Source organism: Wasmannia auropunctata, unplaced genomic scaffold (genome assembly GCF_000956235.1).
Source record: "Wasmannia auropunctata unplaced genomic scaffold, wasmannia.A_1.0 LD335976.1, whole genome shotgun sequence".
NCBI lineage: Eukaryota > Metazoa > Arthropoda > Insecta > Hymenoptera > Formicidae > Wasmannia > Wasmannia auropunctata.
The window spans coordinates 1,400,462-1,423,720 of NW_012026914.1; the positions used below are offsets into that span (position 1 = coordinate 1,400,462).

Here is a 23,259-nt window from a genome sequence, read left to right on the forward strand (position 1 = left end):
GTGCTCTTCCGATCTTTTTTAATCTTTGGAAGACTTTCTTACTATGGTATTTTGATTTGTGAATTTCGGGACACCCTGTATATATATATATATACATTTATATATACATTAAAAAAATATATAAAATAAATATATGATTGTATAACTGTATGTATGTACATCCATTTCTGTCGCGACATCACGCGCCCTTTTTCTTTTTTGATATTTTTGATACATAAAAAAAAACAGCATGACGCTGCTGCTCTTTGACACCTGACCGTGAAACTTTGAAGGCAATTATCCTAAGAATTCGTTACGCTTGATATTATTTTCGTGGAACATTTTTCCGTCCTCTTTCCGTATTCCAACGAGTGCAAGCTGTCGGCATGTTTCGGCGGCAATCTCGCAGAGCCTTTTCATTTTCCTTTTTTTCACGTGAAAAGCGAGAAAACAACGTTGCGGAGGAAATTCTTTAATTTAAATTCCAAAATTGTACGGCGTATGTAATTGTTCGCATCACGGTAAACAAGCTTTTGCGAAAAATAGCCGGTTCTTTTGAATCTTTCGTGAAATTCATGCAATATGCTAATCTTAATATCCTAAAATATTTTTATATTTATATCTTTGTTTTTATAAACAAACGAGTATTGTCATCCAGCTTGATTCATTTCTTAGTCTTTCAATGTAGATTTATAATCTTCTGAATATTATTTTTTAATTGCTCAAATCGTTACATTACGTTACGTATAAATACATTAAATAAAAATACATTATTCGCGCGTAAAAAAATTAAAATAAAATTTCTTTAAAAAATTTTATATAAACATAAAAGACTCAAAATATCATCGTTTAAGAAATTAAAATATTATCTTTATCTTTACGTAAATATACTTATATATACACATTTAGTAAAAATTAAAATGATGTACTAAAAAAAAATAAGACAAACCTAAGATCTTGTCAAGTTCTTCAAGAGTTCTTCATTTACTTTGTCACGCACAGATCGTTCTAACGATTTCTTGGAGGAGTTTCTCTACACATAAACTTTATTCGCCCAATAATGCGACTCTTAAAAAAACGGTAGGACATGCCTCCACACACAAATGAGCAGATATCCAGCGGATAATGTGCGCAAATGTTAGTAGATACGCATGATTTTGAGGGAAGTTCGCTACCTTAATGTAAAAGTTTGCTCGGCAGCCACGAAGAATCACGAAAGTAAATAGCCGCGTATCCCGCCACGCATAGAGAAAACTAACACTACGCTACGGAATATCGCAATAAGCAAGTATTTACCATGCGAACTGTCTTTTGGGCTGAAACGTGAGGAAACTTTGTAGGACGGGCTGAAAATGGAAGGGCTGCGGACGAGGGGGATGGGGAGGAGAAGAGCACCGGATGCAAAGGAGTAGCTCGGGGAGAATAGACGAGATGCATTTTCGTGAGTAGGCGAGAACCCACGACTCGGTGTTACGTAGTACACACACGCATATACGAGACTTAAAGAGGCTGGGTCAGCCACAGTAGCTCGTATTGAACTGTTGCGCGCGCAGCCCCCTTGTTCTACCATGAAACGTGACGAGATCATCCGTGACCACGAATACACGCGCCCGAGAACTATGTGTCGCGCTTCTGCATTATCCCAGCTACATTCCCTTGCCAATCCCATTCGTATACACAGAGAGAACCACAGTCATTTGAGAGAGATTATAGAATACCTGATCCAATCAGTAAATTCGTCTCACAGAATTTGTTTTAAAAAATCGTTCATAAATCCTACAATTTACAAATTTATTTTCTTGCGTTCTCTTGCATATTTAATAAAATAATATTCAAACTTGAGTACGCAAATTATTGAGAATTTCTTTGTTAAAATTACAATGATAATTTCACAAGTTTAACGTTTTTCAAAGTTTTTCAATAAGAAAAAATTTGCTGTAATAATTAATAATTAATAAGTTATTGAACGGAAGTCTCTTTGCTATCCGAGTATAGTAATAAAACAATTTCCGCGGTTCAACAAGCTAAAGAGGACAATTGATTTTGACACGTAAACACTCTTTTACAATCCTTTCCACGTCACGTCGTCCAATGACGGCCACTTTACCTGAGACCTCACCTTGGCAATAAAACATCAAAAGATATTCGGACGTTTCGCGGGCGCCGTAATAAACCGTATTTTAACCTGGAATGCTGAAGGCTAAACCAGGAAGAGAGGAACCACAAAACGAAAACGGAAGAACGACAAAAAATTCTTTCCTTCGATTAAGCGAAAGGTTTAAGCTCGACCCTTTTGCCGCTATTGTCTTGACAAAAAAAATGGTAACAGCGAGCAGCTCGAAAAACCATGAAACTGGTAGGCACGAGACAGTTTTGCTCCAAGGTCTCGCGAAGGAAGTGTGCGTTGTGAAACGTTCCTGGACTCCTCAAGGCTGTAACCGGCTCAAGGCACCGGCGGGAATACACTTGTACATCGTTCCCGTCGAGGCGTCACGCACCTGTTTCTAAAGTAAGTATCTCCTTCTGTCGTTCTATCCATGACGACCCGTCTAGTAAAAGTCGTGGCACTCGTGTGCGAGATTGGACTTTTTTCTACCTTCTCCTTCGCGATCGGTCGTAAGTCACCGTAAGTCGTCGCGCGCGCCGTTCGCGGATGGTACTTCGCTATTTACGCGAGAGAAAATGACGGAAACGGCCGTATAGAACAGAGAAAGACGCGACTTCCGTGAGTCTTCGGTAAATACAATTTTCTGCATAATCGTCGTATCGCGCCGTCGCGTCGTGAAGAATATTGGCCGCGTCGCGTTATAAATGCATGATTTATTGCGCCCTGCGTCCCCTTCGCTATCGATTAAAAAACAGATCCGTGCTGTACGAAATCGTCCCCCTATCCGCGAAAATCAACTGTTTACAATTATCGTGCGACACAAAACAAAAGCGTTACGTTCGAATAAATGCAATTTTCAATTTACTTTTGTTTGCGCGACATTCCACTGCACATTAAATGGCTAAGAATCAGTTAAAGCAATTTTCAAATATCATGGTATTATCAGTGAAATTAATTCTATACAATTATTTTAAATTCAATATAGTTACAGCAATCCCTTAGCTCGAAAATTTTTGTACATTAAAACTGCTACCCTCGCGTATCCGTCATTTAAAATTAATTTGCCTTAGATCACACGCCGGCAAATTCAGAAATCCTCCGACATGCAAGACGGGAATTCCATTCTTAAGGGGGATGTCTGCGCTTTCACGGGCGCTACGCTTCGCGGTTCGTGCGGACCGCCGTAGTAAGTATAACGCGCGGAATATAATACGGAGTTTATTATAACGCGCGTCGAGAACAACTCGCGCCGCGGCGCGCGGCTGGGGCCATCTCGTGCCGCGGAAACTAGCGAGAGGATCGTTATCGTCGCGAGTATTCCGGGCGTGTGTGAACGAGCCGTCGGTGTGCGTGCGTGTACACACGAGTGCGTAAAAGAGCATACGCGAAGACCTTGCGCACCGCAATTTCACACGTGGATAGCCTCGGACACGGATCGCGATACTTACTGGAAATTCGTTATTCCTGTTCGTTACGGCGTTTAGTAACCAATAACTTTTACACGCACAGTTCTACCTAAGAGAAAAGTTATGCAGAGAGAAGTTATGAAGTTGTAAACTCTTATATTTATATAGTAACCATCCCCGTACGCGTCACGCTCCGCTCGAATTCGAAAATCTTATTTAGAAGATTATATAGAAGAATGGCCGATGAAGCATTTTTTAAAAAAAAGGAGTAATTGTCGAAAAATAATCTTATAGCTGCGCTATGAATATCGTTTTACAAATTAATGAATGTGAAATTATATATTCTGTATGTTCTATCGCAAAAGAAATTAATCTCTCTTGTATAAAAATAATTTCAATGTCCATTTTCCATTAGTGATTTTATTGCCGTATATCCTATTAATAATTAAACTGCAAGAACAAGATCGCAACTGATTAAACTGCGACATACCTCATGCTTCGTTATCCTATTTTCATGATTGCCGTAGCATGAGCGAATTTTCGTAAATTCCCTGACAGAGAGCACCAAATCCTGTTTGCTCGAGATGAAAATGTTGATTCTACTCTAGCTAGACGCGCGTACGTGTGGGAGAAGGTGGAGTAAAAGCATCGGAGGATATTCGGTAGGCGAGACAAAAGAGGTGAAATAAGATGAGAGTCTCGCGTCGCCGAAAGAAAATCGAGGATAGGTGTGTTGCTGCGAGACAAGCAGTCGATAGGGTGGAACAACAAAACTTCAATTTCCAGAAATGATGCAGGAAGATCTTTCCCGTGTATTGTGCCGCCGACCCCTATGTGTTTCTCGTCTCTCTACCTCGAGCCAGCATTTTCGAAAAAAAAAAATTGAGCGCTCTCGCGACGATATGTATATGTACCTATCTGCTTTTAAATTTACTATTTCCCTCGCGTGAATTATATTACATACTGCGTTGTGTAATAAGTACTAAAGTATTCAACAAAAGTACATTCCGCTCTTTATATGACGCAAATTTTAGCGCATCATCCGCGCACAACATTATCCTGTATCGAATAAATCTTGGAATGAAAAATTTTTATCTCTAATATTGATAATATTTATTATTCATGCGCAATTTTTTTATCTTTTCATAAAGGAGATTTTATGCATACTCTTTCAAAGCAAACAGTGCGTACTACATTCTCTCGGAAAAAGGAGATATTGTTAGTAGTAACTTTAAATTTGGGAGCCCCACGTTCGCATATGCCTGGAACAATATTTCTTCAACGTTGCGTCATAAAGGGGCGCGCGCAAACAGATTGCAAAGAACGAAGGTAGGAGCGGAGCGGCTGCTACACGAGATTCCTGACTGATCTACAGAAATACCTCGGAGAATAATTTTGCAGCTGCTCTCTCATTGCCATCCCCATCTGTCGTTTCAAAAGGAAGCGTAAAATTATCTGCCGGATTCTCCGACTTGAAGCGACTTGCACAAAAGAAATGTGTCTTTGCCTCCCCAGATGATTTAGCAAGAAGTTTTGCAAAAAATACTTTCAGCTTGATTTAATATCTTTATAAAAAATGGAAAGAAAACCAAAAATGTCTTGAAAACATTTTATGTGTAAAATTGGTTTTATATTTCAATGCGTTTAAGGTAAAACTGTCTAACGAATATTTTGGCAAATTAATCCTTTTTGGAAGTAATAGCTAAGCAATTATATAAACAATGATTAAAAACAATTGTAATTTGGTAATCAATAAGAAAATAATTTATAATATTATATAAAAAAAATATAAACATCTATTTCTATTTTAGGATGCTATAAAAATTAAACATGACATGTATGCCACGTGTAACTTTAACCATATAAAGTGTTTAAAGCGAGCAAGTTTTCCATCTATTCGCGTTTGTTGCATCTTTTGCTCGATCGCGTCGTTCCGTCGGCATTTCAAAACACATTCGTAATGTTGCATCTGCATGTTAACGCGCTCGCTAAAGATATATCAAGTTAGCAATAAAACGAAGTTCCGCGCGGTAGTATTAAGACACAAGAAAAACAACAAAATCGTTAAGGACGCCGTAGGAGCTTTAACATTCAGCCGACGGCTGTCTCGAAAATAAAAAAAGATTCTGAACATTTCACGCTCTAAATTGTAGCACTCTAACTTGGTTGCGCCGTTGCAAAACATTTTAATTTATTCGCCAGCAACTGTGATATGAATCCGAGTGATCAAATGGCGGCAGGTGTTGGCAATATTGTTTTCGTTTAACACAGAAGCTGTGCCACAGCCATTACTTTTTTGAAACAACAGAATTAAGAACGTGAATAACATACACTCTCGTAAAATTTTTCAGCATTAATAAATTAGGGTCTGAAGAATAACAAAGTAGTAAAATTGCAAGCTACAAGACAAAATAAATAAATAAGCGTAATATATCCTATATGAATTAGTAGGACTTCAAAAATTACTAGAATTAATGAAGCATATTGAATAAGCAAAAGCTAAATTGCAATATAATTTTTTCATTTACCTGTATTCTTGATTGTTGTAGGGTACAACGAGATAATATAAATTATTTGGATAATAATAAATATTTGCAAGAATTTCAGAAAAATAAGAAAATTTAAGTTCATTATATCATTGATACAATGAAATGTATCTTAAAATCTCTTATTTTTCTGAAATTCTTGCAAATGCTTACTATTATCCAAATTACCACACGATTCAAATTACCCCGCTGTACCTTAATAAAATATTTTGTAATTTTCTTTGCGCTGATTGAATAATCGTGACTATTAAAAAGAGAAACATTTCTCTGTAATTCGCTTGTTTGTAATTTTTTGTAATAAAATAGACTCATCTGCTATTTTTCTATTTATTAATAATGAAAGTAAGTTACAATATCTGAATTTAATGCGATTAGATTGTATATCGCGATTATATTTTGGTCATATCCTCATTCATAATTTTTCAAAAAGAAATATGATAAATAGTACTTAATTACGCAAAGAAGCAATGGAGATTAGTTGTAATTTTCAACGCACAAGTCTTGTAGATTACCCGACGGCAGACGTTTCCGAAATTATATATTATGTACATTCATATTTGATTATACGAGAAAATCTAATGCTTTGATAAATTTCAAATCGCGCGATGATATTAGAAACGTAAATAATTCCAAAATTCTCGTAAAGTTCATAAATGTGATTGCCATTTTTTCGCAAGGGAACAGAGAAAATAAGAGAGATCCGGGCGATTTCTTCGCGTGAGAAACTTTATATAAGTTCGAGCTGGAGTCTAAAATCCGATTCTTCGAACGAATTTATGAATATACGTGTCTTGCATGGCTGATACCGGGCGCAGCTGCGAAGATTATTCCGAATGAAAAATTTTTCTCAGACTGTTACACGTAATCGTATATAATTGCTTACGACGTCGACGATGTCTTACTGTCGAATCAGATAATTAACTTTTTCGACGGTCTTCTTAGAATATTTTTGTCCCGCTTGTCTCTGACATCTTTCTTAACTTGAACCTTTTTAGAAACTATATCACATAAGAGAGTAGTCAAATGGCAACTTACAGATTATCTACGCAACGCGTAGATAATCTATTGCGTTCATGTACAAAAACTAATATTATTAGTCACTATAATTAACAATTAATGCGATAACAAGAAACAAAAATAATATCACTAATAATAAGTAATGTAATGCGTTCAAAATGATTTAATCAAATAATTTTAATATTACTAACGTTTATTAATTTTTAAAATAAAAGAGCTTCTTTCTTAAAAACAAAAAAATTTAAATTATAAGCATTTTTCAAACCCTATTTATAGATAACAGACTTTGATTAACATGGGAGGAGCATTGTACTCATTTATAACGCCTCATGTACTTAACTGTCAGTGCATAAATAATGAATGCTAATTAGTATACAGCCTCAACGATAATCATTACGTTAAAAGGGAGTAACTTCGTATTTGCAACGATATATTTCCTTTGCTTTTACTTAATTTATGCGAATTTCATATCTTTTATCACCCCGTAACGGACTGAATCGGTTTTATTTCTTTCCTTTTTTCTTACGCCGATTAAACTATGCTGTATTGAATGCAGAAAAGATATAATTTTATTTGTCATAACAAGAAAATATACTATTTTGATGCTAAAATTCTTTCATTTGCATTATTATCTAACTATACAGAATGTATAGTTAGATAATACAACTATACAATAAAAAAATGCGCGACTATAAATTCAGTTTACTTTAATAATAATTAATTAATACCTTAAATATCTCTTAATCATCTTTATAAATACTCATTACTTTTTTTATTTAAAAATTCATTTTTGAAGATCATTACAAAAAAAAAACCGCAGTAAAAAAGGTCAAAGTAAAACAGCTTATAAATTAAGGATGAAACACAAGAGTTTCCTAAGCCCAAAGAAGCTCTTTCTACGTCGGAAGAATACAGGCCTAAGTATATTAAAAGTTTCATAGAGAAATTACTCTGTTAGCGCGCGTTTTCTTTTCGTTATACGCTTCTATATTATAATATTATACATTTAGGTATCAATTTTTAAGCTTTAAATAATTATAAATAAATTCCATTCTCTTAAATTAAATAACATTGCATAATAAAATTTGTCTGTAAAATGATAGTTCCCGCTTTAATAAGTATCATGTCTCTGTACTTTGTATTTTAGCCTTCGTTAATGACCTCTATTAACTGAATGGGAGATAACTGTTTCATAATTAGAACTTTTATCGTTTGCACTTCTTTTCACATTATCTTTCCGAGAATCAGGCTCGGGTATTTTATGCGTGCGAAGTGACTTTGTCAATATCTCGCGAATGCGGGCACCGTCGGAAACTTGAGGACTGTTATATATAACATTCACTTCTCTCTTTCACTTTACACAAATAGTGCATCTTCGACGAGACAGAAAATATAAAATAGGAAGCATACACAATACTGTAGCAGAATACGAAAATTTTTTATAACAATAAGAAATTTTTATGGTCTTGATGTGCACATGCAAATTTTGAAAAGTATTTTAAAAAATCGCTTATTATTAGGATTCTAATTGTTTGTTCGACAAATTCGAACGTTTGAAGAATTAAAGCTCACGTACAATTATATTATTTCAAGAATACATGCTAACTGTCAATAATATTTTATAGCTTTCCAATATTTTTTTACTTATCTTATTTAAATATTTCTTTTTAGATTTACGATAATACATGTATTGGAGATTGAAATAAACTGAGAAAAACAAAACTTTCTCCTTAAAATAAATTTCAATTATGATCTTATCAACATATATCACAAGCTCGATTGGGTTACGTGTACAGCATGAATCAATCTCAACACACATTAAATATAGCTTCTTGTGAAGCAAACTTAAAGCTAAACAGAAGCTAATAAATAATTCGAAGATGAAGTTAAAAAATATCAAGCAAATGAAAATCGGATTTATTTTCATGCAACTTATAGATACTGTCAAGAGTGACAATGAGTGAAATATATGAAAAAAACTCTCAGGCAGCGTGTTACGAAAAAATCGTGCTTGAAATACCAACGACGTACGTTCTGCCGCCATGCTGCCGCCATGTCCTCGATTACGAGGACGTGATTCGAGCTTTGGTTGGACCACTCAGGCTCCATGACAGCGACTGATTTGTGCTGCCATCTAGCTGCCGATTGCCCAAGCTTTTACTTGTGTCCACGTTACACGATACGGGGGCTCCCCTGAATTCGTGGCACGAATCGATCACGAGTTTTGAGAGAACGTGAGTTACGTCGGTTTCTGTTGTATGTATTTGACGTAGAAATGTATTCTCGTGTGTTACATTGGTGAGGTTTAAGTTCAAGGGCACTTAGATTTATAGCTTTCCCAAAGCTCTCGACATTAAGTGTTTCTGAGAAATTTACGAATGAACGTTTAGATTTTCTTTTACAATATCTTCATAGTTTAATAATCTGTTTTTTGGATATTAAAAATTAATTCTGCAGGAATGTGCATGTATTCATTAAAATTATACATATATTGTTAAACAAACTTTTCAATTAAGATTTTCTCTTTGATAAAAATTGAGAGGCAGAAAGAGATATGTGGATATAAAATTATTAATATAGAGGAATTTTTGTAGAATTAAATTTAGCATTTTGTAAATTTTTTAAATAATTAACAGAAATCAAATGTATTTAAATTATTACAATTATTAAACTAAATTTTTTATGAGTTTACTCAATTAACAAAATAATTAAACATTCCATATTTTTGATTCTAAAGTACATAACACAAATTCAGATCGAGAAAGAAAAGATTGATCCGTATGCGAATTTTATATACATTTATACTATATTTTCAATTACTCAGGCTTCATACTACTCCCAAAAATAATCTCAATTTGACTAAAATATATTCTGCAATTCGTAAGAGAGCAGTCTGAAACTATCCGTCTGGAACAAGCTCCCGGGCGTGTAATTCAAAATGATTACGAATCGTGTAACATGGACGTTCGAATCGATACTAGTCGGTCTTCCCCCCCTTATTCGTCCGGTTTCCAGGGGTCGGACAGGGTTGTTGGGGCGCGACCGACTGGTCTGGACTGGTTGACCCGTCTCGCCTGGTCTCAACCCACTTCATCCTGATTTTCCCCCCTGTCTCTTTCGCCACGTTCTATCCACTGTTTCTCACATATAGCTCCAGCAAGGGTAGAGGGTAGAGAGAAGGAGGGGAGGCTTCGTTGAAACTTGACTAGAGATTTTCTCCAAAGATGGCGCCACGTGCATCAAGGGGTTTCGCGCCGGTTGCTTCTAATCAATAGAAGGCTTTAGGTAAGACGTAGAATACCTTGATGTAAGGATTCTCTTTGATATAAAAATTTATTGTAATAGTATCTTCTAACCGACAAATGTCTCAGTTACACATAATTTAGAAAGACATAAAATACGAAGATAAGAGATGGAAAAAGAGATTGAAATCTATCTTTATTTCTTCATATGAAACATTTTAAGAAGTAATAGCAAATTACTTCTTTTCTTTATTTCAAATTAAGAAGCAAATCTATCTATAATCATACAATTTAAACATCTCATAACATTATATCAATAGAGGGATGATCCGATTACCATATAGCTTATTATGCTGATTATAATATACTTTGTAACATTGAAACAGCAGCCAATGTTGAGGTTTTCACTGAAGCAATAAAAATGGAGAAAAAAAGATAGAATGCTATAGTGTAAATGTAAATGAGAGAAAAAAGAGAGTTATTAATGCAAACAAGAGTTGTCAATTAGCTGGTTAATTCAGACTGGCTTATTTGGCACAAAGCTTATCCTGACATTTGTATATTAGCTTTCTGTAAAATCTACATTTTGTAAGATCTACACGGCACAAGAATAATAAGAAAAGAAAGTAACATTAATAAAAGTTGGAACAAGCATCTTACGAGAAAGTGAAACAAGAACATAAATAGTTAAACAAAAAGATATTTAAAAATTATATATCTAAACTTTTGCAAAAAGATAAATTGTCATAGTGCTCGAAAAAGAATTGATATCTTAAAATAAATTTACAATTTTTAAAAATTAGCAAAAATGCGTACTTATAACATTGTTGAATTTTGTATTAATTAAATTTTGTGACTTTTAATATAATATGATTATTTTTCATTTCTCTTTATATTCTAAGACAGTCCCGTTTCAAAACTTTCTTTCTCTCCTTTTTTTCTCTTTCTCTCTTTCACTCACTCACTTACTCATTTGCATCACAAACTACTTTCTCTCTTCAATTTCTTATCTTCTTTCAATCTTCTATAAATCGACAGTCACCTCCCTTTCTTTCTCGTGCAATACATAGTTCGTCCCTTTTTAATCAACGAACACCATGTGTTCATCCTTGTCGCTATCGTGGAAACAAGAATGTGGTGGAGTCTGGCCAATCAGAGCGAAGCTCTCTTAGTGCCTGCCGATCAATGCGGAACCCCACTGTACCGACATGTACAGCATACCAACGTTTCGTCGTCGGAGGACCCAACCCAACGAGACTTCCCAGATCGAGAGGGAAAATGCCGATCGTACAATCTCAACATTGTGACGAATGCAGCCGCCATGACATTTTGTATTGGAAACCGGACACGATTTCCCGATAACATTGAAACATTCTCTTGTGAAAAGAGAGACTTTAACACACATACTTGGTAACATTCGAAGCTATTCAGTTTCTATGATTACCTCTTACAATGTAGCTCTCAGCTCATTTTACATCTCTGTATAATACTAGCTACCTTTATTGTTCGTTTTTACGTTTTTTTAAACAATTTACATTTATTGCTAATGTATAACTGTATATCTATATGTGTATGTATATTTGTCTAATATTGTTACGTTTATTGAAAACTTATAATTCATTGTTTCCACTATATTGCTGTTTTAAACTGTATTGTTGAATTAATCTCAAATAATCTCAAAATATTTTCAAACGAATATCCCTATTTGCAGGTATATACCATATATCTCGAGAAAGTTAGCAAGCAGAATTCTCCGGTCCAATTCAATTTCAAGCAAAAATGTCTTTTACATTAGGGATTAAAATAGAATTACTGTTTTCACTCTTTCAGTTTAATTAAACAGAGGTTTCTGAAGCGACCAACTCTTTCCTGAATGTTACATAAGCGAAGCAAACTAATTTCAACTTCTCAAGTCTTTCTGGTTTCAATTCGGATTAAATGCAGTTCAGTATGATGAACTTTCTTCACACGCGACGGAATTTGTTATATTAAATTTTTTTTACTTCTCTTCCACAAATCCTTCTGCCGTTTCTTCGTTTTTCTCAAAGATCTATCAAGGGAACGATTATTTCTGTCTCATAAAATAATTTTCATAGAGCTACCTTCGAAAGATATTTTTAAGCAAATGCTGCGCACAGTGATATACTCCATTCTCTTCGATGTTTCAGCGATCTACATAGAGACAAACCGTTAACTCCCTGCTTTCTTCCCTCCTCTCGGCTCCTTGACCTATCTATCTTAAAGATATATAGTTTGTCTTCTTCTCGATTGTGCCTTCTTTCAGAACGAGCCGAAGTATTTTACGATTAATAACTAGTTAGTCATAAAAATTGATCTTTCTTATTACATCAAGTTTCTTCTTGCGCAGCTTTTGACTTTCTTTCTCATTTATCATTATTCGATCATTTTAACTGAGACGTTGGCCACGTTGTATTATAAATTATCTACATATATTTTGTATTTGTAAAATAAAAATAAATTATCTAGAATTTATTTTTATTTTACAAATATATGTACATACAGAATATAGGTACATTTTTATTATTAGTATTTGAAGCTAGTATATAATATATAGAATATTACGAGAATTTTCGGAATTACATGAAAAAATATCACATGAAATTAATACAGTAATTTCTAATATTGCCTTCAGAAATGGGTAGACTCAAGGTTTCGCACATCGCAATAAAATATCGTCGAGCAATGACGAATCGTGAGGGGAAAGGTGAAAGCTTTCTTGCGTACATATACTAAATGTAGCGACATGGACCCGCGAGGTTAGTCCCTAGCTTCTTAGTATTGCTAGAACGTTTCTTTGTTATATGCTCCTCCATTCTCCGCCTCATGTTTTATGTTTATCCGGTCTAGCATCGGATTGGCATAAACCGTCAGATTACGTCGAGAATTCTACCAAGACTACCAAAAATAAGATTCCCAAGTTATATATGAACACTTGGAATTCCCACGCGACACACCCTAATTTTTCTATTACATTACAGGACAAAATAAAAAATTATGGATACTACATAACAGCATAAAATATCAATTATGCCTTTTTCGATAATAATTATCTACAATAAGAATATGTTGTTACGTGCAGCGTCATACTCGTAAATCAGAAACGAGATATAAATTTATAACTCCAAAAACTTTTTTATACATATTATAACTTATATATAAATGTAACATAATAATAAATAATGAAATACTAATTCAACGATTCAATAATTGTTTTAAAATAATAAATTTTTAAGCAATTAGCTGTTTAAATAGCAAACAGCTTCGATTTTTTTTGTTTTTCCTCCTTCTTAAAAGAAAAGATTTTAACTTACCCATAAGATGCTAAGTCGCCAAATTGCCGTTATTCCCCATATCTGAAACAATTAAACAAGATTATGTAATCAACATTTTTACTTGTAATTTATACAATATAGAATATTTATTTTTGGAATTGTATATTTTAGAGGATTTGGACGAATACCTATACACACAATTTATTATTTTTATATATTTAAAAATGTATCAAAATTTTATGGAACGTAGTGTTTTTATTTGCAATTTATTACAATATGTTATAATATATTACAAAGATTTTTATTTGAGTAGTATATCAGATATTGTATATATATTTAAATATTGCATATACATATATTTAAAATCTAATAAACAGAAAACAGGAGAACTTACATTAACTTCGTACATTTTTCAAGTTTCTCACTGACTATAACGCACTTTGTTTATTACAATAATATTAAGAACAAAGATCATTTTGTATCACAATGAGTTATCACAATCGCAGATGTCTATCAACCAATTTCGTTCAGAGCACGCGTGTTCAAGCCTGATACCTGATACAAATGCAGAAGTTAGACACGCTTCAGCCTGCCAGTAAGTTTCACGGGGTTTCACATGATCATCCTACCTGTTTAGTGTCACTCGCCCCCACTCGACTATAAAGTGATCGTGATCAGCGGCCTGCCGCTGTTCCCGCGAATCATGTTATTCGTTCGATTACCTGGAGCCCAGCCGCGATGCATTGTAATCGGGCGACATTCTTTAAGCCACGGTCAAGGCGGAGCACTACCCGTGGTCAAAAAGCTGCATTAACGAAGCTGTTTCTCAAATCGTTCACACGGCGGGATTTCAGTCTGTCTATCGCTTTTACAACATCGTACAGCTTCGCGCCTCGCGAAATTATTTGCGCCGCGCGTAATTGTAAGTCATCACCGTAATTCGTCATAATTCAATGTAATTACAAGAGATTTTAAATGAATGAGGAATAATTTTTTAACGGCAGTTAAATGATAGTCGTTGAGGTGAAAAAAAGTGAAACGTCTGTGAGTTCGATGGAAAGGGCATTGGCAGAGCTGGCACCGTTACACGACATTGCTCACGAATACAATGTGCGCTCACGTACAAACAATGAGGCAATTTGTATGAGGCACGCGTTAGGCTTTGCTGGACACCAGTAGTTCGCTTTATTCTATGACTTTTAATTAAAATTGCACTTTTCCTGTGATAAAGTTTCTTGCTTTAGTGATTTGAAAACTTGAGAGTGATAATTATTTTGACGCTTCAATATAACAACTACAATATATAAAACTCTATAAAATTTAGCAAAATATGTACTTCTAAATATTGATTTTTCTTAACATGTCATACTTTACTATCATAAAAACATTTGCTGCTGCCATATTATTAATATTAATAAATATTCAGACTTTATCTTGATACAGCAAACGTAAATCAATGGAGAATTCGTGAAAGAAGTGAGGGAAACTTGTCCTAGAAGCTCTGCAGCACGAAGCAAAATAAACGAATGAGATTTCGCGATGATAGGAATTGAGATTGGACTGGTTTCGCACCATTAATTCTTTCATGCTGAATAACTGAAATGATTTGATCGTCAGATTGGGCACGCGCACGCATTCACGCTTATCCTTTTTGTTCTATATCGTGCTTTCTACGCTTGTATTTTTGCGTTTGCAATCACCTCTCGTAATTTTGAATGGTATCCACTGAAAGTTCATAGTGTGAAGGACGCTTGTAATTCACTGTACAAATTATTGATTCGCTATATTCTGCTACATTCAACGTGTTATGATTCGCCACATTCTACGTATTCTACGTATTTTTATTGATCTTATGCAAAATCGTAAGAATTATTATCAAGCTGAATATAAGAGATAATCGAAGATTCAAATAATTTGCATTTTTGTGTAAATGGACTTATATCACGTACAGTTATATTATAACTATGTTATAATTGCTTCTTAGATCCTTTCTTCAAAATTTTTTTCAAATTGTAAATAAACATTTACAGTAATATGCGGGTATAAATTAAATTTATTTTTCTATAATTTAGTACTCTCTCCTTTCATCTAATAACAATTATTTAAGGATATTTATCTTTTATTTGCCTTCGTTAGAAATATGCTTCAGTGGAAATTATTTCGCGTTTCGACTTTTGTAATATTCAAGTTCGACTTTTAGTGCCATTCAATTATTGTTGGCTCTTGATGATAAGAGTCAACCTATAAAAACAATTGGATCAAGAGCACAATCATGTGATTGCATTTATGTTATCACCGAGCACCGATAATTTACGATTAGTGCGGACAAACGCATTGTCTACCGTTTGCGGCTTGCGCACATGAACATAGAAGCTGTTCTATAAATCTATGAGCTCGGACTGGTTTCAATAATTCGACTTTGCTATATATATATTCTTCTGTATATTTGTAGCTGTAAAGTGTTTAAAAAACAGAATCTTAAGAGGTTGTAGATACTTCAATTAAGATATGTTTTTCAAGGTTTTTAGTCCTAGTAAATATTCAGTTACATTGTATACATATACACACATTTATTGAAATTTTATTAACATGTAATGCGACATTTCTAAAAAAATCGCTGAAACTTAAGAATAATAGCTAAATCTTATATCTCATTTTATTTCTTATACATTTATTCTGATATTCAGTTGTACAAATGTGCAAAAATAATCTTTTTTTTTTTTCTTAAGTAATTATTGTCCGCATGAGAAAACCTTGACATTGTTCTACGCTAATCCTCGTTCGAATCGTGGGATCAGAAACCACTCGTAATTCTTTCCTTCCCAGCGTAGTCCGGTGGATGTTTAGTTTTCTAAGAAACACACGGCACTTTGATACACCACTTGACATATTTAGCTCCACCGTCGTATCGGCGTAGTAACACATACCGGCAATTCTTTTACCGACACGTTTCGCTTTATACCCCTACGAAAGTGCACGCGCTGCTTTACAGCTTAAGGAGTTTTCCTGAAGAGACGCGGCGGCGTGAGAAGGCCGAGTTACAGCAATGTTATAGTACGTACTGCATCTAAGTGGACAACTTTCACGTACACGGAGGATACGCGTGAATACGCGAAACTCTAAATGCAAGTTACATGTATGAAAAAGAAAGAAAAACAAATGTGCCGCGAGAGAGACCGCTTATGTAGATACGGTGTATTATCTTGAATTTTATTTCACTCTGCGCATAAGAATTCTTACTTACGACGAAAGTGATAAAAGTTCAAATGCTGCCGCAATTGCAGCAAATATTAAAGTATTATATAATAATTAGAAATATTGTATAACGATTAGAAAAGAGAGAATTTTAATTTAGATTTCTAACGATACTGCGAAATGCTGTTAGTTCTCAATTTAATTTGAGACAACGTACTTTTAGAAGCCACAACATTTTTTAAGAATATATTTCAAAATAATCTTGAATTCAAAAAAATATTTCGAACATGCAAATCCTTAACTTTACACGACTGATGCTTTGCATAACTCCGCAGTGTATATAAACCCGCCGCGGGCAAGAGTACATCACACATTCATCTACAAGTGTCTGCTTTACTTTCGGATACATGTGCAGCGACGTGAGTCAGGCTAGATGTACCTCGTCGTGGCTTTACGAGAGAAGTTTCGGTTTTTCATGCATTCAACAAAGCAAGATACATAGGGTGTCTTCGAGAAAAGAAAAATTTTCGGGGAATAGAGTCGAATAAAATTTTTTTGCTGAAATATTTTATTCGACTCTATTCCTATATTTTTACGCCAGAAAGAATATTAAAATTATACAGGTTTATTTTCATTTTTAAAAATTAGAATTCCGAAACATAACTTCAACACAACAGTTTATCGTTTCTCGAGATGATGCAACTTTGTTATCTCTGCAGATAATACTAATTGAGCAATCGTCCTTCGTTATTTCCCGCTTCGTTACATTATGCGGAAGATTATATCTTTTTACCACTTAAAATTCATGAAAAAAATTTGCAATTTATTTCTTCGTGGTGATATCTTTTAGAGGTTAAAATAAAGAAATACGATTCTTCAAGACACACCGGATACGTAGGAATGGTTCTTCAGTGTTTACAGGTCGAACCACGATGCTCCATACTCTCGAGTACCTTCGGTCGTGTACTATGTCGAGATGCACCCATCAAGGCAACTCAATCGCTTTCCATCCCCACCTCGCTCGCTTCACCTGCATCCCGCCTCGGAGAGGTAGGTACCGTGTGCGCCAAGAAAACAAAGTAGTAGACGTGAGCGAGGCGGTGGAAAGGAAATCGAGAGCATAACCCAAGTCGAAAGTATGGAAAAGGCGTACGAGCGGCCATGGCTGAGCTGCAACAGACGCCGCCATGTCCCCCGTTTCGTTTCTGAGCGTTACTGAACAGTCGCGGATCTTTTCGGTTTATTTTGTGTCTCGCTTGAGACACGGACTGACCGAATGAACAAACATTACCGAAATCACGTTTATTCACAGTTCTCTCCTCAATGTTAGCAGATTCATGAGCGAGTCGAATCAAACGCAATAAAACATTCCGCTTGAACAAACATTCTGGGACGGAGACTTGTGACTTTTTTTTAGGGGTGTGGAGTACATCATTCAAGCGGAGGAAAGAAGAGGCTTGAATAACACACAACATTTGATTTTCTTTTATTGTATGTCGAAATTTCTATATATTCTTCTATATTTAATTTCTTTTCATATATTTTTTCCAGTAAAATGTTTTTTATTAAATTCAAAATTTCTAAAAATTTTTCAAAAATTAAAATATATATTTTTTAAATACCCCGAATTCTGGGTATGAAATTCCACACCCATATGGGAGCTCTGGGTGTGGTAAGCTCCATACCCTCCATAAGGAAGTCTGCGTCCCTGCAAACATTCATAGTGAAACTCTGTTTTTCCTGTTATTTGTTTACGTAATATACATATGCTTGCTTATATCTACTTCACGATATATTCAGAAATTGATCGTAACTTTTATCGTGTTGATCAAATAATTATGTTTTACTTCCCCCACATTCCGGACATTTATTTAAAATATATCCGTACTTTGTGACTAATATCTGGATACTATCAATACTCCTTTTTGATGTTAACGTAACATATCTAGCATGATTCAATCATCTGCGAATACGTCGTATATACATATGTTATAATATCTATAAATTCCTCGTACGACGTATTACGCGAACATTAAGACATTCTGCGATATTTTATCGCGATGCTCTAACGCTCGCATCACGGTTTTTTATTGCATAGAGATAGAGGTACGACGTAGCATAGGCTGGTAATTATTTGAGCTACGCATGATCTACGATTATGAAGATATATAAAGTTTCAGGCTGTGAATGGGTAGTAGTGAGTTTCGTTCCTGTGGACGCAGGTTCGTATACGTGAAGAGGAAAGAGAGGTACGCTGAACTATAAGACGTGCATGCGATGCTTGCATGTGGGTGCCGTGATCTGTATCGTGAAATGAAAAATTGTTGCCACACGAAGGTTTCATTAGCGTTCCCTTATCCGGGGCGTATTTTACATCGAACCTGCCTCTAACAGGTACGCGTATTTACATAAAAAGGCAAAAAAAGCCCACGTTATCTTATATATTTTTGAATTGCATTGAAATTATTGCATTGAATAAAAGAAAATGTATGATTGTCGTTAAAAACGACGAGGATCAAATTATTCTTATGAACGACATCGCTGAAATAAGCGAAATGACGAACGAAAGAACCCCTGGCCAAAGGCGCGCAACAAAACTCGCCGAGAACTCGAGAACGTGTTTCAACGAAGGATACTGTTGGAGAAAATCGATATTGTGCGATTGGTTTGACCTAGTTTTCACGACTTAAGCATCAGCGAGTTAACATGCGCGCGCTAAATGCCCGAAACCCCTGCTTCGCTCGTCAACGATAATCACGTCCTTCCTTTCCGAGGATCTTCCCCCGTCATTATTTCCACACCTTCCATTATTTCCGCGTCTTAACAAATAGTGTGAAAATACTGTCGGCACAAATACTATGGGGAAATAAATCAGACGATGTAATAAACGTCGGAAACATGCTAAACTTTCATTATTCTATTCTCTCTACCCTTCCCTCTCTATATGTCTTTCCGCGAGACAGTCTGCATAATTCCTCGAAATATTTTTCGTACGTTGTGAAAATAACGGCTGTGCCGGGTTCTCTATAGCTTTCGCTCCCTCCCTTTCTCTAATTTCTCTCTCTCTCTTTCTCTCAACACATTTCACGCATTCCAGCCGAATTCTGGGTGTGCGAGAGAAACGATCGTTGGCAGAGACGCGTAGACGCACACACGGCGCGCGCGCTGCGAGCTGGGCCTGGGTACGCGGCCGACGCGCATGCACGCCAGCATCGAAATTTCGCCCGTCGACCGACATTGCCGTCGTCCAACATTGCCATACGCTGTTTATACAGTAGGTATATACACCGTCACACGCGGAACGCCGAATAATATTCCGCATCCGCGCGGACAACGGCGGCTGCGGGCGCTATGCAACAACTGCATGAAAGTAAATTGGCGTAATCAAGCGGCGCGTATGGAGAACGCGCGGCAATCTCACGCAATATTGCGCATGCAAAGTTTATAAATTCGGAATCCACCTGCCAGCATTTGCCACTGTACCTTCTATGCGACAAAAATACACACGTAGCGCGCGTATACACACGTAGACGCACGCGGGTCGTCCGAACGAAAGGCTAACCGAGTCTATCGATCCCGCTGCACACGGAACGCTTTTTCCGCTCCACTGTAGTAGAAAATGTAGAATTCGTCTCACAGTGGTCCATTTTATTCTCAAAAAGAAGTACACATGTTTTTTTATATATAATTTATATTCTAATATTTTACTTGAATTTTATCAAAACAGGAGTCAAGAACTTTCTTTCCTATATCTTCATATCTTTAAAATTTATTTTTAACATATACTATTATATATTTTTAGTAATAACGTAGTAGATTTTTTAAATATCTATTTATTGTTTACACAAGCTAATTAAATTTCTTTCACGGATAATTATATAGTTTTCTTAAAAATTCTTATTATCGCTTTGAATCTATAGTTTTATCTCAGAATTGCACAACATTATATAACATATTAAATTTATATATATATATATATATATATATATATATATATGTATATTATTTTGTCAATATTCTATATTTTTGTTAAAACAAATGACGGCAGGAATTAAAAAATTTAGTGGAACACAAATGTAAATAACTCGAATTTTGTGCGCGTCTCGTCAAATTTTCTTATGTCAGGAATGCGAATCTTTTCTTATTCCAGAATGCGATAGAGATGGTTCTAAAAAAAACTTATTACGGTCAGGTGATTGGAAATGTGTATGGACGTCTTTCAACTATAGTAGAGATGGCTTCAACGGCAAAATGCTGGAACCCTATTTTCTGTAAAGATCAGGGCATATATCCCGGAGGTATTCTGGCTAGGATCAAATCTTATAGTCTCAAAGATATGATATTTCAGATATATAAATATTGTCGTCCTCCTGTTCAATGTCGCACACACACAAATGCAGCAAAAATAAGAATAATATAATGAATAATATTAAATTCTTTTTTATAAAAAATAAATAGATATAATATTTATTATTGTGATTTAAACATAATTATCAAAAATGATTAATAAATTAATGATATTAAAGCAAACTCAAGAAATTAGCATTAGGAATGTCCAGAATAAATTTCTTTTGTTATATAGCAATCATTTATTAATATAATCATGTATCATTATTTTCAATTTTGCAAATATCCAAAAAATATACGATAAAAGGAAGATTTAAAAATTATGATTTACATGATTTAAAAGATAAAATTTACAAAAGAAATTCTGATCTAATATTTTGCAAATATCCAAAAAATATACGATAAAAGGAAGATTTAAAAATTATGATTTACATGATTTAAAAGATAAAATTTACAAAAGAAATTCTGATCTAATATTTTTTTCATTTGATGAGAAAAAGGCCAGCTGTCCTGTAGGACAAAATGTAAATTCGAAACCACTTGAGAATGCAGTAGCTGTCGGATATAACTAAAGTAAATAGGACAAAAAACAACCTTTTCCCCAGAAGAAGAATACCTGGTTGAGGTGAGCGCGACGAGAAAAAATGAAATAGGAAGTTAATACAATTTCTATGCTATAAAAACCTGTATTCAATTTTTAAAATATTTTTTGTGGTTCATTTAATACCGTTAGGTCAAATAAATCCTCACCTTTTTTTTGTGTCAGGCGAGAGGACACAGAAAAATGTCATCTTGCGAAAATTTCGAGATGGTGCGTTTCTCGAGAGTTCTATTTTATTTCGAAACTTTCGGCACACTGCAGAGGTGCGAGGAAAATAACGGAGAGAAGAAAACTCTTGCTCGGAACGGGTGAGTAAACATTAACATTTAATCTTTCGAACGTTAAACACCAAGAGAGATTCATTAAGGGTGTCGCAGCTGTTCGCTGTGGTTTTATTTTCCTCGCATCCGTGCCTCGCGGAGAATGTACAATTTTATCTTTCTACAAAAGTCCACATGCTCTCAGACACTTTCTCAGTTAAGTGCCATTCGATATCTTATGCGTAGTGTGTTTGTAGTGTTACTCAATATTTTAATCAGTTAAATTGAAATTAGAAAATGATAGAAAAAGTATTCATATTTCTATAAATAGGATGAAGCTATAAAAAATACAATATTTTGGTAATCTTACTTGGAGATGAGAGGATAAGTCAAATTTGCTGATTCCGATGTCATCTACGGTGGTTATCGAATGAATTTTTCGTGTAGCCAAACGAGAGAAGTCTTTAAATTGGAAAAACCTGGACGAATCTGATCCAATATCAATGTCCAATCGTCGTCGTCTAAGTCATCACTGCGATAGATTGTGTCGAGCTAGCAGTTCTTATATGACGATACGCCGGCTATTCTCAGTGTAAGCTTTATTGCAGCTAGTTATGGACTGTTATACCGCCTTATCGGATGTCGATGAGAGCATATTTTCTTGTTAGAAAAATACTCTCTATGGATCGGAACCATCAATTAATTGTGCACAAAGAGCGAAGGGTTTAATAGCGGAAAAATCTTAAGTGTTTATTGTAAAAAAAATCTCTATTATATAACTTATTATATTATTAAATATGTAACTCGTTATATTCAGAATGAGTTATTTTAGTTAGTATCAATGTCATATATAATCATCTTGAAAGAGTTATATACGTTTATATAAATAGACATAGATATTCCGTTTCATTTATTATTCTATTAATGTAATCATATTACTAATTCAATTACATTAACTTAAAACTGAGCAATTCATAACTGATAATTTATAACTGAGAGAATCAATTATATTTTTTAATTAAATAGTAAATTATAACTGTAGCAATAAAACTCCATTTGTGTAATAAATTTATACTATATATATTACATAAAAAGATAAATTAATAGCTGCGATAATTATATATGACTTTAGTTCTAGCACGATCAAGATTTATTCACGGAAAGAACAATTTTGCTGGAAGATAAAAGAAAATCTGAAAATAATTTTTGTTAGAGCACCATCAAAATATTTTGTTGGAAACTCAAAAAAGATCGGAAGAGCACACG

General features: G+C 34.7%; 2 protein-coding genes across 8 annotated transcripts in view; one reads left to right on the forward strand and one right to left on the reverse strand.

Annotated features, from left to right (window-relative positions):
- The window catches only part of LOC105454750, a 255,227-nt gene that overhangs the window by 188,000 nt on the left and 43,968 nt on the right, over window positions 1-23,259 (reverse strand). For 5 of the 7 annotated variants that reach the window (XR_975045.1, XR_975044.1, XM_011697612.1 and 2 more), the window contains exon 3: window positions 13,630-13,671. Coding sequence is in view for 3 of the 7 variants with exons in the window: in XM_011697612.1 (XP_011695914.1) it covers window positions 13,630-13,671 (42 nt within the window). In the remaining 4 variants the exon portion in view is untranslated. Of the gene's footprint in view, window positions 1-13,629; window positions 13,672-18,330; window positions 18,494-22,363; window positions 22,587-23,259 lie in introns of those variants that run through there. The other 2 variants (XR_975046.1, XR_975047.1) reach the window with 2 other exon arrangements.
- LOC105454751 overlaps window positions 21,549-23,259 on the forward strand; it is a 7,562-nt gene continuing 5,851 nt past the window's right edge. Inside the window, exon 1 of the mRNA XM_011697616.1 lies at window positions 21,549-22,041. Coding sequence (XP_011695918.1) covers window positions 21,917-22,041 — 125 coding nt within the window. The 5' untranslated portion in view covers window positions 21,549-21,916. The remainder of the gene's footprint in view (window positions 22,042-23,259) is intronic.